Below are 16,991 nucleotides of genomic sequence, written 5' to 3' on the forward strand. Positions count from 1 at the left end.
ATAACAGTTTAGTCAGTAAGCAAAGTCAAGGACATTTATTTCCCTCTCAAGGGCCCTGGATAATATTCTGAGCCATATCCTGTGAGCTGTCTTACAGATACTGAAACCCTCACCAGGTGGAAGAAGTTAACTACATGATGACCAGGCTGTAGCCATGACACAAGCTGCCACAATTCCGAGAATTGGCCTCAAGGAAATGGGAACAAACCGACCCGGGAACTGAAGGTTAACTGTACCTAAAACAATCAAGATGGTGCTGGTCAGACCACCAATGACCAATTTCTCGATGACGGTCAGAGCTGACTGTGCTGTTTCTGCGTGTAGCCCGCTCCCTCTGCCTATGAAAGCTCTTGCCCACTGGTTGTCAGGGGGGGCGAGTCGGCCTTTAGACACGAGTCTGGACCTCCCCCCAGTTGCCAGCATCCAAAATAAAGTAAACTTTACTTTCCACCAAAAAAAAAAAAAAAAAAAAAAAAAAGAAGGAGTATGCCCCTCTGCAAAGGGAGGTTTTCTTGTAATTGATTGGTTTACCTTGTTGAGAATTTTGCCACCTCTTCCTGCCCTGGTGTCTTGCTTTTTCATTATTTGGGGCATTGGCAGGCCTCTGGTAGGCCAGCTGTCTCTCAATGGCATAAAACAGATGGATGAAAAATTCTACAGGCAGCAGTAGAAAAGAACAAGACCCAAGCCACCATCCCACCTTCACACACCCTTCCCATTGCTGCAGGTGGCACGGGTTAGTTGGGCCAAAGCCCACATTTGCTTCACTGTCGTGATCCTGTCTGGATTTGTGGAGTGTTTGGGCTATTTTGGCTGAACCATCAACTAAGCCCATCACTCGGACAAAGTCAAAGAAGGCAAAAGGTTTTCTATGGGAGTGACCACAGATGCTTTTTAAATTTTAGTAATGGCAATATCAGAGTTTTAATTGATCAAGGCTGTGTATTGACTACTGAGGACTCACTGGACTTTAAAGCATTACAATCGCAACTGTCAGATGCTCGATTTCTGCTAGAATGCCCCTGGAAACCAGGAAGCTGGAGCAATGAAAAGATAGACAAGACTGACCTTCAGAAGATGTCTGGATATCCTCTACCCTCTGACACCCCACGGGGATGAGATTTCTATCTGCCCTCATAGAGGGAAACGACACCCCTTTTCCCTGTATCTAGTCCCATTAGGCCAGGTCCCCAAGCCTCGAAGGTAGGCTTTCTTACGGGGAAGCAGAAGACAACTGGCTTCCTACAGTGTAAACTCACATCGCCCCTACAATCCCAGTCAAGCGAATCCCATTTCATCATCAAGTTGTACACCTTGAGACAAAACAGCTCTCCTCCTGGATCACACGTCCTGGGTTCACCAGGTACTTAGGCAGTTATAAGGTTAAATGGACGTGACATGGGCCCAGAGAGGAGCCAACCAGTGGGACACCTCAGTGTCACACGGTAGCCTGACTCAAGCCAGCATGGGCTTTCTGTCCAACTCCAGAATCGCAGAACTCAGGAAGCAACTTTGAAGGCCTGAAACGTGCTCTTTCTTTTTCTCGGACAGAAACAAAATTGCTGCCTAATCATTATGGAATTTTATATCAAGAGGCTGAAAAAACAGTTAGGAAACCAGAAGAGTCTGTGTAAATGAACGTATGATAGATCACCACCAGGCTGTAAGTAGCCAGAGATACTGGGGTTAGATCTCTACCTTGGGAAGGGCACAACCTGGAGGGGAATTTCTACTCAATTCCCTTCCCAACCTGAGGTCGTTCTTGGGACAGACAGAATTTTAGGCAAGTCATATGGTGTTTGGACCCAAAGCCACATCCCTCATTTTCTAGAAAAGACTAATTTATTCAACAGAATAGGTAAAGTGATAGAAAATGACATGTGTCATGTGTTAAGTTAGCGTTTTCTAATTTAAGAAACTAGAAAACATGAATCCAATGAATTCAGTAGGTGTTACAAGTCCTTATTTTGAAGAAGGGTTTTTAATTGTATCGCCCAACAATTACAGAGACTTCTCACTCATGGAAATACTCAAGTGGTCCTGAATTAATGGAAAACATAAAACAGGAAAAGCACAGAGAAGTAGCTTGACACAACTGCATTGCTAGAATAGTAGGCAAAGTCAGCCCATTACTTTGAAAGGCGCTGAGTTCCTCCCACTGTGAACAGAAAAACTGTTAGATGTAGAGGGAAATGCTCAGTTACGTTTGAAGACAGAGAAATTTATTAGAAGAGCAGTGACAGTGGGAACCTCTGTTTTTCTGTTTCTAGGGAACGAACTTTTTTTTCCTCACAGTATCTGCACTAAGTGGCTCTATAAGAACAAGGGCTAAGATACTAACTTACTAGTCAATTAATTATTGGGCTTCAGGAGGGGTTTTTGAGAGAAGATCAGAAAATGTCAAAGGTAATAGCGTTGCTCATCATGAAAATCTATGCACATTTTCTACCCAGGACAAAGTCATGTATCTTTTGGGGAGAAGCCTTAGAATATACCGGTCCTAGTTTCTGATGACTTGTCTTTCTACCTCCAATCATGTCTTCAATGGGAGTCCATGTTTTTAAAAATGGTTCTTGATTCATTCTACCAAAGTCTATAAAGATATTTTGTGTCTAGATATGTAGCATTATTGAAAATGTAATTTATATACCATAAAGCTCACCCATTTAAAGCATGCAATTCAATTGTTTTTAGTATATTTACTGGGTTGTGAAGTCTTTACCATCATCTAATTTTACACCATTTTTATCACCCCAAAAAGAAACCTCGTCCCCATTGGCAGTGGCATAATATTGTCAACTGAGGGCTTTCTCTTGCTTCTCAGTGCATTTTGTTGAAGGAATCACTGAGGAAGAAAAGTCAAAGGGAAAAAAGAAATATGTAGAGGAAAAGAATTAATGTGTCAGACTTTAAGTGTGTTTTGATCCAGAGTCTCTCTTCTTTCTACCAACAGACTCAGAAGCAGTACAGTATCAGCTTTTGCGAAAATCCCAGAAGCAACCCCAGAAGATCACGTGGCAGCCACTCTTAGAGCCCACAGGCTTGTGTGGTTGTCATGGGGAAGGCTTTTCAAATGAAATCAAAACACTTGGGCTCAGCCTGCCACCATCGAGAAAACGCTTTTCACCCAAGAGCACAGATAATTCGCCTAAGTGACAGGTTTCACCTTGGAGAAGCACTGAACTGAGCTGGTTTACACAGTCAATTATTGCTCATTCCACAGAAAAGAACTGGGAAGGAAGGGAGGGGGGTGGTGGTAGCTAGACAATGCCGAGATGCCTGCCAGCCTGCTGAGGGGAACAGCTCCTCCGGCTGTTTCCAGCCCTGTGAGAGCCTCACTTGTGGAGAGAAAACAAAGCTTCATCTTTACCTCCTGATGGTTCTTTAAAACAAACACACACACACACACACACTTTGGCAAATGAGAAATCAAAAACCAACCCAAACCAAGAGATGGTCTGGTCTATTCTAGAAAGTAACTTTATATATGCCCATTCAAATATTTTCAGTCTTATCGGCAAAGGAAGATGTGAAATACAGCCGGAGTATGTTTACTGATTAGCTTTACATATCTCATTCAATAACACAAGTTAGAAAAAACAAGCCAGAGCAAGGAGTAAAAAGTCAGGCATGCAGCACCATGAACTGGGTTCCGTGCATAAAGTAAATTTCGAGAGAAAATCTCGTCAGAAGACAGATAGCTCTCGGGGAAATGATGTGGAAAAGAAGTCTGAAGAAAACATCCCAGAATAAATGAAGTACTTATTGTTGAAAAATGAGCTTAGATCTCAACCAATTCCAAAGTTCAGAATTTACGGCACCATTCAGGACTTTCCCTCCAAGTTTCTTGTCTCCTGTTTCATTGTACAACAAGGGATTCTTCATACTTTCTATGAAATACAACAAGGCGATTTTTGCAGTAATAAACTCCACACATGCATGACAAATTGAAGCATGCAAAATGTTTAACATCCCAGTTTGCAGATACTTTAGGGACAAAATCCGATTATGAATTATATGCCACAGTAAATAGGGCTCAATGTTTCATAAAGCAATTTATAGTTCATAAAAATGACAAAATGTACCTGTCAGACAGAGCGTGGAGAGCCGTTCTCTGGGCTGCCTGCTGGAAGAAAGGGCAGAGATGTTTATTTAATATTCTGACTTTAAAATTATGTGCTCAATCAATACTTAAAAAGAAACCCCGTGTCACCCACATTTCTGCCAGGTGGCCAAATATGAAACTACTAAAAACACAGTAGAGAATCCTCTCGTGTTAGGAAACGAATATTTCTAGAGTCAAGGGGTCACACTTGCCACCAGGGGGTGAGCTTGAGGAGACTGGACATACTCCACAGGTGAGGCTGGACAGGTCTCAGGAGACGTGGTACTGATCGGAGCTATTTCATTTTTACTTCCGGAATTCACTTTTACCATTGCTTTACTCTACTTTCCTGTAAGGAAAAGATCTGTTTTGGTTCCTTTGCAGCTTCTTTTCCTAGGAAGGTATAATTTGGGACCTGGTTTTCAGATTTATTGATAAAAGCATCCCAATTGGATATTGGAACACTGACCGGCTATGTGATGATATTAGGAGATTGTTGCTATGTTTTAGACACAGTAACATAACTGTGGCAATGTTTTTATAAAGAGTCTTTTAGAGATTCATATTGAAATATTTATGAATACAATTACACGATGCTGGGATTTAAAATAATACAATTGGAGGGAAGAGAGAGCAGGTGGGCATATAAATGAAATGAGATGGCCTTGGGTTGGTAACTGTTGAAGCTCGGTGACAAGAACACTGGGGGAACAGTATAGTATTCTGGGAATTTTTGTGTGTTTGAAATTTTCCATAATATAAAAATTAAAAGAAAAAAGGAAATAAGAAGCCCTCCATTGCTCCCTGAGATTCCCCCAGTTTTGCACTCACTTTCCTTTCGTCTGTCTGTCCTATTTTTTTGTCTGTTTGCCTTACGCCGCCGAGCACTCTGAATCTACGGAAGGCAGAAGAAGACTTCTCTGACTGAGAAGTCACAATTGGGAGGGGATCAAAGCATGGCCTCGAAGACCAAGGCTTCCTCAGGATGCACGTAGGAAATAAGGAGTGTTCACAGTCCATCTTCACCTTGGACATGACGTATGTCAAATTCACTGTTTACCAGGGATACCAATGTTTCCCACGCTATTCCTCATCACAGGAGGGTGGCAGACAAAATAGAATCTTCAGATTAGAAAAAATGACACATCAGAACCATTATCTCTATTACAGAAAAGAAATATACCCTTGGTGATAGTTGCATACCCTTGGATCATGCAGTCAGACCAACACTTACTGAATTCCTGCTACATGACGATGATTGCTCTGGGGTCTCAGAGGGGAAAAAAGCAAAAGCAGAAGTGGTCATTGTCCTGGATGAGCTGAATCCCCAGGGAGGGAGTCAGAAGAGAGGTCCAGGGATGACTGGCAGACATTTAGGAAGTAACATGCAAATAAAAAGATGAAGGTAGGACAAAGCGGGGAAGGGGCAGACATGAGTGGTGACTGATGGCTGGTGGGTCTACAGCCCCTCACACAGGCTGTGGAGCTGTTGGCAGGTGCTCTGGAAATACCTGCAGAGTAAACATCAACGAATGAATCACTTAGGGGATCCTTCCCACTGAAATGTGGTCAGGCGAGAAGAGGCACTGGTGGTCCTGGACTAGATGGTGGAGAAAGGGCCTGTCCAAGCACCTGGCAGTGGTTCTCACCTGGGCTACCCTCCCCCCCCAACCCCCGGAGCATCTGGAATTGAGTCGGGGTGTTTCTGCATGTCACACTCATGAGGGGATCACTACCGGCATTTAGTGCCTGGCCCCAGGGATGCTAACACTTTTCAAACGTCAGGAAGGTCCCCTTGTACAATCAGGAACTGTCCCCTTCAAATAACAAGGGTGTCTCTGTGGAGATGCTGCAGCAAAGTAGCAATGAAAGGCAGATCTGAAAGAAAGAACCCAGGGAACATGAGCTCCTGGGCCTGGCACCAGGAATGGAAAATAAATTAGTAAGAGAAACTTAGATAATTCCACAAGGGACGCAACCACAGTGGGTTAGGAAAAAGCATAAAATCTGTTGAACAGGGAATTGAGAGTCTTACATTCTGGGACAGGTTCTGCCTTTCATTTATATTATGGACCTGGATTCTGGTCCTCGACCCAGGTCTCAGTTTCCAAACTACCCTTTCCTTCCCCAAATGGAGGCTGAGGGAGCCAGTCAAGGTCCAGGCTACTGTGGACAATCCAAGGGGCAGGGGTCCCCTCCTTCTTCCCTGGATTCCAGGGAATGACAGCCCAAGTGACCTGGCATTCTAGTGTCACATTATTCGTTCAAGATAGAAAAGAAGAATAACTACAGTGCTTTCTCTTTGTGGGGACACCTGAGGGAGTCCAATGTGGCAGGGGGAAGAGGTGAGAAGCCAAGGAAGGCCTGGACAGCACTCCCTGCCCTCTCCTCTCTCTTCTTTGTCTGTGCTCTCCCGAGGGCCACCCCAGGAGCATGTTCACGAAAAGCACCCAGCAGGTGACAGGCAGCTGTCATTGTTCCCAGGTTCATCTCCGAAAGGGCTCTCCCTCACTCAGCAAGATGGCTTTCCACTTTCGGCAGTTATCTTTGAAAAGAACTTCACTCTCTAGTAAATATACAATATGTTTGGCTAAATATACAAAAAGTATTTGGAACTCCCCAAAGGAAAGATGGCAGGCATTATCAGCACAGTCTCTTATCATCTCAGCAGGAGGCACTGGAGACAGACCCCTCCTGGAATAACAAAAATCAGGAGATGTGACTAAAAGGTCAATAGGAATCTCTCACATGGCATCTGAATTTTCGCCCAGCCCTGGATGTCAATTTTTTTTTAAAGTCTATTGATTCTTTTCTCTCCTGCCTGCAAATACTTCCCGCTGACTTTTGTGATAAGGAAACACAGCGCTTGTTGATGTGCACTCTATAAGAAGATGATTTAAGAAGCAAAAGCAAAGCAAAACAAACCCAAAACAAGAAACTCAGGTGCCCAACCATCACTACAATGCCTGCAAATGGATGCATCCCAGGTGGTGGTACCTGCTGAGAATAACTCCATAGGACTGACATTGGTGAATCCTCTAATGTAAGCTGAGTTGGAAGCTGGAAACAGGGGCTGCTTTCCTTTAGCAGATGGACACGATGCTGGGACCAAAAGGGCCTTCTGGGCTTAGACATCATGCATCTAGCCAGTCACCAAGCAATGTCTTTCTGTGACCCTCACTCTTCAGTCTGCCACACGACTGCCTGCACTACTATTTTGAATGCCTGCTTTTGATTGTTCTGTTTAATTTGTTGTTATTCTACATCATTCAAAACTTTACAGAGGAGGACTCATCATCCATCAAAAAGGAGATGAGAATATATTAAATGTTTTAAATAACTCCTTGAGGAAAAAAAAAAAAAACTTAACGGCATTAAAATTGTATGTCATATACCAAAGCAAAGACCACCAGCTTTTTCTTACTGCCTCCTCTCTTAAAATAAACTTTGGCTGTTGCACACTATTTTATTTTACTGTTGGAAAATAATAAAATAAATAAACACTGGAATTAAATAGCAGAGAAAAAAATTACTTAGGTGACTCATGATTGAAACCCGAAAAACTACTCATAGAAAACCAGATGAATTGCCCAATTTCCTTCTTTCAAGACTTGTACGTTAGAGCAACCATATTTCTCTTTCTAAATCATCATCTCCTCTTGTAACTTTCTTTTTATTCAGTTCTCAGCAAAACAGATTGAGAGCCTTAAGACAATGCGTCACTGATCTTTCCTGAGTTCATTACTCATTCATAAATGACTCTGAAGGGTAAGTCTGTGAGACAAAACAAGTTTTCTGCCAGAAATAATTATTTTCCAGGTTCTCTTTGAGAGATGGCATCTTTTCTCTGTCTTTATTACAGCAAGCTGGGTGCTTGGGAACACAATCAGTAGACTTGCAGGTTTCAACATACTCTAAATGAATTACCAGTCACAATCTGTTATGGAGAGGAAATCAAAGAGGAAATTAAGTGCCCTTACTGTAACTGGGTCGAGCGTAGAACAAGTTCATGGATATTGGAGGGGGAGAAAGCAAAGGGAAGAGGCTAGACTTCAGAGGGGTCTTAGCATAATCCAGTTTCTTTCTTACTTGACAGAAACAGAAATACTACGTGGACAGCTCCATAAAGCCATCTGCTGTACCTATCAAGTGCAGGGCCTGGGCTCTGCTAGGGTGACAGTCAAAATGGGCAAAGCTTTTGCCACATTGTACTTGGAGTCCACACATGAGCCAGACATGAAAAGTTAAACACACACAAGGATTCTAGATCCTGGATCTAGACAAGGGCTATGACCAAAGAGAACAGGCGCTGTGAACCAGAATGTGAAGGGACCTCATTTGGAATGAGTGCTCAAGGAAGGTTCACTAAGGAAGGGATAACAAAGCTGCCACAAGGAGGGCAAAGAAGAGTTACTGAATGAGAGAAGTAGGAATGGGGAAGGAAGGAAGGGAAGAGTGTTTGGGAGCAGAGGGCCGAGGCAGGCCTAGATCTCTGCTCAGTGGAGGAACTACAAGAAGGTTGCTGTCGGGGAGGTCAGTGAGCGGTGGGGACAGCGGCAGGTCCCAAGGGCTTTGGAGGCCAAGTTAAGGATTTGGGACATCATCCACAGCAATAAGAAGTCACTGAAAAGTTTACATGAGAGGAAGCTGGGCAAAGGTTATATGGCAGCGGTCCCCAACCTTTCTGGCACCAGGGACTGGTTTCATGGAAGACAACTTTTCCAAGGACTGGGGGCAGGGGGGATGGTTCAGGCGGTGATATGAGCAGTGGGCAGCGGTGGGCAGCGGCAGATGAAGCGTCGCTCGCTTGCCCACCGCTCACCTCCTGCTGTGCGGCCTGGCTCATAACAGGCCTCGGACCCCTGATATATGGGACCTGCCTGTACGTTCTTTGCAACTTCTGGTGAATCTATATAGTTAAAAAAAGAGGGCTTCCCTGGTGGTGCAGTGGTTGAGAGTCCGCCTGCCGATGCAGGCGATGTGGGTTCGTGCCCCAGTCCGGGAAGATCCCACATGTCGCGGAGAGGCTGGGCCCGTGAGCCATGGCCGCTGAGCCTGCGCGTCCAGAACCTGTGCTCTGCAACGGGAGAGGCCACAGCAGTGAGAGGCCCGCATACCGCAAAAAAAAAAAAAAAAGAGTAGAGAGTGAGGCAATATGACCCACACTTTTCTTTCATTTATTTATTTATTTATTCATTCATTCATTCATTCATTCATTCATGGCTACATTGGGTCTCCCTTGCTGCGCGTGGGCTTTAGTTGCGGTGAGCAGGGGCTACTCTTTATTGCGGTGCACGGGCTTCTCACTGCGGTGGCTTCTCTTGTTGTAGAGCACGGGCTCTAGGTACGTGGGCTTCAGTAGTTGTAGCACGGGGGCTCAGCAGTTGTGGCTCTTGGGCCCTAGAGCGCAGGCTCTGTTGCTGTGACGCACGGGCCCAGCTGCTCCACGGCATGTGGGATCTGCCCGGACCAGGGCTCAAACCCGTGTCCCCTGCACTGGCAGGTGGATTCTTAACCATTGTGCCACCAGGGAAGCCCCAACTTACACTTGTCAAATTCCCTTCTGGCCTTTGTGTGTTGAATGGATTGGGGCAGGAAGGGGCAAAGTTGAAGGTCACCTGCAGTGATTCAGGAGAGAGAAGGGCACGGTAGCGGCGGAGATGGAGAAAGTTTGTGCTACATTTTGGAGATAGGGTTGAGGGAACTGGTGATTGATTGAACGTGGGAAGTGGGGGAGGTGTCAGGAATGAGTCCCAGGCTCCTGGCTTGAGCACCTTGTACAGATCGAGAGCCACTGATGGGCAAGACGCGTGCAGGAGCAAGACAAAGGCCGAGTTTAAGTTTGGGTGTGTAAAAGACTCTAATTTGAAAAGACACATACACTCCAGTGTTCACAGGTTCATTATTTACAACAGCCAAGACATGGAAACAACCTAAGTGGCCATCAACAGATGAATGGATAAAGAAGATGTGGTATGTATATACAATGGAATACTACTCAGCCATAAAAAAGAAAAGAATTTTGCCATGTGCAGCAACATGGATGGACTTGGAGGGCCTTATGCTAAGTGAGGTAAGTCAGACAGAGAAAGACAAATACTGTATGATCTCACTTATATGTGGGATCTAAAAAATACAAGAAACTAGTGAATATAACAAAAAAGAAACAAACTCACAGATATAGAACAAACTAGTGGTTACCAGTGTGTGGGGGGGCATTACAGGGGTGGGGAAGTGTGAGGTACAAAGTACTGGGTATAAGATAGGCTCAAGGATGTACTGTATAACATGGGGGGAATAGAGCCAATATTTTGTAATAACTGTAAATGGAAAGTAACCTTTAAAAATTATATTTCCAAAATGCTATGATCTCTCCCACGCCCCCCAAAAAAGTTTGGGTGTGTGAAGTTCAAGTTGTTTACAGGAAGTCAAGTGCAGATGTTAAACAGACGGTTGGATTTATGAGATTAAAGCTGTTAAATGATAATTAAGTACACAACATCCATATGTTTTTGACAAATGACAGGCATAAGAAGAAGGTAGATGGCTTGATTTTCTAGATCTACATTTTGTTATTGTTCTAAGAGAAGAAGATCCAGGATACAGCTGGTTAGAACACATCTTTGTTTCTACACTCCATGTGGGACTGACCTCCATCTCTGCTACACACAGTATCAGGTTCATGACACTGACAGTCAAGGAGGTATCACTGCAGCAGTGATTGTAATCACATTGCTTCACCTGTGTTAGGACACTGTCTCCACATTTAATTACCTGAATAAATACTATCACAGTTAACCTTACTTCATTTGTGTTTTGCTATTGTTGGAAGAAGGCTGTGAAATTTATATGGACACACCTGTCTTTCTAGGAATTCTGGCTGGTAAGGCCTTACTTTTTTCTTGTCATTCTTCAAGTTAAGACTTGTTATTTATTAACTTATTTCCCTGTTTAATTTCCTTCTACCTCTATTAGCATATTTTATGTTTTGTTAACTTAACTTTTATGCTGTTGTTTTTCATTTTGGTCCCAGTTGATGAGTGTCTTAACTTTTTATGTTGTGAGCTTCCATTTGGTGCTTTACAACCCATCTAGCAACATTTGTAAGACAAAGGAAAGAGTCTATTTCTGGTCTTTTTTTTTTCTCAGTCATGAGTACTTTGCATTTTCGGATTCCTAGAAATGCTGTCTAGGACGCATTTTGTTCAGTGGACTTTGACCTTATCCAGTACTCTACAGGGGTCAGGCAGAGTCAGGGAGGACAATATAATTTATCATCCAAATAAGAACAGTTCTGAGAGTGAAACGGGAGGCTAACCAGGCGGGAGTCAGGGACAAGGGGAGAAAACCCTGCTTTTTGGGGGCACAACATATGGTCGTTCTAATAAAGATGACTCTACAAATATAAACAAGATCAGGATGAGAGGACAGAAATTCAGAGGCGGAGGAACCTGCCAATAATGAAAGCAAACAGCTGAACGGGGGTCAGCTGTGGACAAATCACTGCGACTCTTGGTGTCTCTTTCAAGCAAGCCAGCGCTTCTCCCGTTCTCTCTCCAGTTGGTCCTCTTTCTCCTTAGAGTCTGCCTACAACCCGAGGTCCTCTTCATGAAGCTTGCCTCGACCGCTCAAGCTCTTGTTGACCCTCTGCTCTCAGAGCTCCTGGTCTAGAACATGGCTTAGCGCCGGGTTCTCTTCTTCCCTGGGGAGCTTGCCATCTGCTTCACGGAAATTTTAGTCTTGGCTAAAAATTCAAGTTCCTTGAAGACCCCTGAAGGCGGAGATCCCAGCTCATCCTCCCTCCACCGGAAAGAGCTTCCTGCTGACGGACAGCACCTGCCGTGTGATTCGCCTGTAGGACATGAGTAGGTAACCTCCAGGGATAACAAATGTTACTATCTGCCATGGCTCCAATTTCAGAGCTCTGTTGAAATACATTTTTCCCCCCTTAGCTGTATGTTCTTTCTCTATTTTACTATCTTGAAAAACTAGGGTACACATTTCTCTTTAGAGAAATTTTGACTGGTTGTTTTATTTTAACTGTGGCTTAGATTTGCATATGTCTATCAGAAACTTGATAAAGACAATAACAGACATTTATTAGTACCTAGTATATCCTATGGGAAGTGCTGCTTAAGGTCGATGACACCAGATGGTTTGCTGGATAACATTATCTCATAATTCGGATTCTGGTTCCAATTGGCTGATTTGGGGGCATTATTTGAGGTTGGGGACTGTCCAAATTTGGCAACTCAAATCTTCTGAGAGGGATTATTAAGGGAGGCACTCTTGTCTTCACTGGGCATTTCCAGGACATTTTAATCTAGAGATAACACTATGAATAATTGGTGACATCTACCATGTGGCCCCTTCTGCTTCCAGAACCTGGAGGCTTTTGCCATCAAAACAGAAAACTTGGGGGCAGCCGCTATGAGCTAGGAGAAAGAAGGGAAGGTGTGGGGATGGTGTGAGGACATGCCCCGGGGACTGTCCCTCACCCACAGTGATTGATGTCAGAGTCCTCCCAGCAGGCGAGGGCCCCACTGAGGGTATGGATGGCATGAGGCATCCTGAGTGATGGGCCATACTGACTGCCATGAGGGCAACATTATGGGTCAGAGGATCCCAGTGGATTCCTGGAGGATGTCTGTGCACCAGGGGTGGCTGGTGTGGAGGTGGTAAGAGGTCATTCTGAAGTGGACGGGTGGTGGCAGGAAGATCCATGGCCGTGCATGAGGCTATTAGTGTGGGTGCTGCGAGGGAGAAGTGAGCTGGGTGACATTCAGCCCCAGGCCAGGTCCTGGGGAGCAACTTGTGCTTCAAGAGCTGTGGCATCACTGTCCCATGGCAAGTACCTTCTTCTACCTGGTCATCTGGATATTTACCCCATAAAGGACTGGACTTAGGGAGGCTAGATACCAGCTCCTTGAGAATAGGAAGCGGGTACCAGTTACATGACTGAACAACGTTTGGTACAAGGTCTAACCAATAGCACAAAGCACATAAATACTTGACGAATATAATGTCACTAGGTGACCAAGCCACAGTGGTGCCCCTCCTGAATCCCTGAGGGATGATGGATTAGCTTTTATCTCATTCATTCATTCAATTTGGTCTCATTCCAAAAACGATTTGTGTCAGAGGATGGGACAACCGGGCTTTAGTCTTTAAAAGATTCTAAAGTTTATTTGAACTTCTGTTAATACAATTACAATTAAAAAAACTTTTTTTTTAAAGAAATGAACAAGGCAGTCTTTTGCTTTTAAACAGGCATCACCCTTCAAGTGCCAATTACCCTTTTAGGTAAGAGGATCTGACAAATCTTTGCTGAACTATTATTTCGTTAAAAATCAAAATGGCATGGGCTTCCCTGGTGGTGCAGTGGTTGAGAGTCCGCCTGCCGATGTAGGGGACGCAGGTTCGTGCCCGGTCCGGGAAGATCCCACATGCCGCGGAGCGGCTGGGCCCGTGAGCCATGGCCGCTGAGCCTGCGCGTCCGGAGCCTGTGCTCCACAACGGGAGAGGCCACAACAGTGAGAGGCCCGCGTACCGCAAAAAAAAAAAAAAAAAAAAAAAAATCAAAATGGCACTCTCTATGTACCTGCTTCCTTATAAGAAATTCACTTTTTTCCTTGTGGCATTTTTCAGTAAAAGCTTCTATCGAGGTACTATATAAGGGACTTTTACTCTATGTGACCCCTTGCTGGGCAGGTGGTAAATTACTAATCTTTCTTCTCTCTCTGCCTCCTTACTCTCTCCTCTAAATTGCCAGCTCACCATTCTCACTTCCTCCTCTGACTTCTAGATCTATTCTTCTCTATTCTTCTATCATTAGCTCCTTGCCTTTGCTTAGATAAATCAATTTTCTGGCTTCTTCCTATACTCCTTTTATTACCTAAATAAGCCTAAAAAAGTTCCAGCAATGTAAATAAAGAACATTCCTGGGGAGAAGGGGAAGAGCAGGGAGAGAGGGGGAAGATGTTAAGATGTACAGTTTAATGGTTTTGCACTAATATCTATTTATAGTGATATAAAATACTTCTTTAACTTGAAGTATAGGTGATTTACAACATTGTGTCAGTATCAGGTGTACAGCGAAGTGATTCAGCCATATATGTATATATAAATATATACACACATATGTGTATGTATTTTTTTCAGATTCCTTTTCATTATAGGTTATTACAAGATATCGAATATAGTTCCCTGTGCTATACAGTATATCTTTGTTGTTCATCTATTTAATTTTATCTTTTTTTAATTAATTTATTTTATTTTTGGCTGCGTTGGGTCTTCGTTGCTGCACGCAGGCTTTCTCTAGTTGAGGTGAGTGGGGGCTCCTCTTCGTTGCGGTGCGCGGGCTTCTCACTGCGGTGGCTTCTCTTGTTGCGGAGCACGGGCTCTAGGCACGCGGGCTTCACTAGTTGTGGCTCGCGGGTTCTAGAGCGCAGGCTCAGTAGTTGTGGCGCGTGGGCTTAGTTGCTCTGCGGCATGTGGGATCTTCCTGGACCAGGGCTCGAACCCATGTCCCCTGCATTGGCAGGCGGATTCTTAACCACTGTGCCACCAGGGAAGCCCATTTTTTTACATACAGTGGTGAGTATCTGTTAATCCCATATTAGTAATTTCTCTTTCCCCCCTTACTCTTTGGTAACCACAGGATTGTTTTCTTTTTTTTTTTTTTTTTTTTTTTTTTTTTTGTGGTACGCGGGCCTCTCACTGTTGTGGCCTCTCCCGTTGCGGAGCACAGGCTCCGGATGCGCAGGCTCAGCAGCCATGGCTCACGGGCCCAGCCGCTCCGCGGCATATGGGATCCTCCCAGACCGGGGCACGAACCCGTATCCCCTGCATCGGCAGGCGGACTCTCAACCACTGCGCCACCAGGGAGGCCCCACAGGATTGTTTTCTATGTTTGTGAGTCTGTTTCTGTTTTGTAAATAACTCATTTGTATTATTGTTTAGATTCCACATATAAATGATATCATATAATATTTCTCTTTGACTTACTTCACTCAGTATGATAATCTCTAGGTCCATTCATGTTGCTGCAAATGGCATTATTTCAGTCTTTTTTATGTCTGAGTAGTATTCCATTGTATATATGTACCACATTGTCTTTATCCATTCATCTACTGATGCACACTTAGGTTGCTTCCATGTCTTGGCTGTTGTAAATAGTGCTGCTATGAACATTGGGGAGAATATATCTTTTCGAATTAGAGTTTTCATCTTTTCCAGATATATGTTCAGGAGTGGGATTGCTGGATATATGGTAACTCTATTTTTAGTTTTTTAAGGAACCTCCATATTGTTCTCCATAGTGGCTGCACCAATTTACATTCCCACCAACGGTGTAGGACGGTTCCCTTTTCTCCACACCCTCTTCAGCACTTGTTATTTGTAGACTTTTTAATGATGGTCATTCTGACCAGGGTAAGGTGAGCTGATACCTCATTGTAGTTTTGATTTTCATTTCTCTAATAATGAGCGACGATGAGCATCTTTTCATTGGCCTCTTGGCCATCTGTATGTGTTCTTTGGAGAAATGTCTATGTAGATCTTCTGCCCATTTTTTGATTGGGTGGTTTATTTTTAAAATATTTTCAATTAATCTACTTTAGCATTTTTGTCTACTGACATTAAGATACTGGAACAGAGGTTTAGTGAAGTTGGCTTGCTCATGGTCAGAGTCGGTAAGTAAGGGAACCAGGCCAGCGAAGTACCACAGAGCACCTCGGTCCTGCCTCTGCCGGGCTGTGGACTGTTCAGGGCAGAGATCGAAGGGAAGGGGACCAGATACATTTTGGATTCTGCCAATCCCAGCCAGAGAGGACTGGTGGGATACTGAGCAGACGTAAACAGACGCGGGGGCAAGCTTTCTCTGGGGATGCTAATGCAGAAGCAGCAAGGAGTCGTCTCTTAGATGTTTGCAAAGAAGACAGGATGGCTTTAGGTTTTCGAGACTAATCTTGATTCCTCAAGCGGTTTATAGGCAGAAGCATATGGGTCATTTAGAGCTTGCCCGAAACTCCCAGGGAAGAATTCTTTTTACCTCCAGGGCTCACTATGACAGGACTACACATGTAAAGGAAGTGCCTGCCTGAGTCAGGTCTGGTGCTGTTGGATGAAGGTGAAAGATCCAAGCTCGGCTGTCAACTCTCAGATCTGTGAGAATGGCAGAAGCTTTTGGATTCTGGGACAGAGCGCTGGCAAGGCGATAACACCTTCCATGTGAATGAGTTCGTGTGTGTGCGTGTGCACGTGCTTGTCAACTTCACATTGAAAGCAAACAAGAAGAACCAACTAATGATAGCTGAGCTGCCTGGAGACAGGCTACAGGTAGTGCATGGATTGCAATTCCTGGTTCTTGGGAATGGGAGGCTAAATTTGGAGCGTGCAGGGTGATGCAATCCAGGCCCCGCAGGTTCTACGTGGCTGCTTGGCTTTCTGGCCTGCTCCTCAGGGCTTTGGTCAGCCATACACTCTGCAACTCTTCTCACAGTGCTATTTCAGTACAGGCTAGACTTTGAGCACAGCCAAGATGACGCTGGCCCAGTAATAACTCTCATCTTTGGCAGAGCAGGTGGACACTGGGATTGCTCACTCCCCTCTATGGTGGGTTTGCCGAATGCCTTTTGGAGCTTTTAATAGAATCCTTACTTTACTTTTCATACAATGCTTTGGTGGAGTCCCATTTACTTTTTCTTTCTTTCTTTTTTTTTTTTTTAAATTCCAGCAGTTTATTAGGTTAGCGGTTGGTTTAATTCAGCAGCTAAATAGATGTTATCCAGAGACGCCCTTTGTTCTGTGTTTACATTGTCAAGTCACTGCCTCAGTAGGTGGTTGGTTCTTATGAATGCAACCAGAGCCCAGGTTGTGGAATACA

General features: G+C 44.3%; 1 protein-coding gene across 2 annotated transcripts in view; it reads right to left on the reverse strand.

Moving 5' to 3' along the window:
* AFF3 (ALF transcription elongation factor 3) overlaps positions 1-16,991 on the reverse strand; it is a gene marked incomplete at its 5' end in the record, with an annotated part of 565,770 nt that overhangs the window by 88,735 nt on the left and 460,044 nt on the right. For both annotated transcript variants that reach the window (XM_079720377.1, XM_079720376.1), the window contains one exon: positions 4,086-4,126. In XM_079720377.1, the coding sequence (XP_079576503.1) occupies positions 4,086-4,126 (41 nt within the window). The remainder of the gene's footprint in view (positions 1-4,085; positions 4,127-16,991) is intronic.

This window comes from Hyperoodon ampullatus, assembly GCF_949752795.1.
Source record: "Hyperoodon ampullatus genome assembly, chromosome: 15".
NCBI classification, from domain to species: Eukaryota; Metazoa; Chordata; class Mammalia; order Artiodactyla; family Ziphiidae; genus Hyperoodon; species Hyperoodon ampullatus.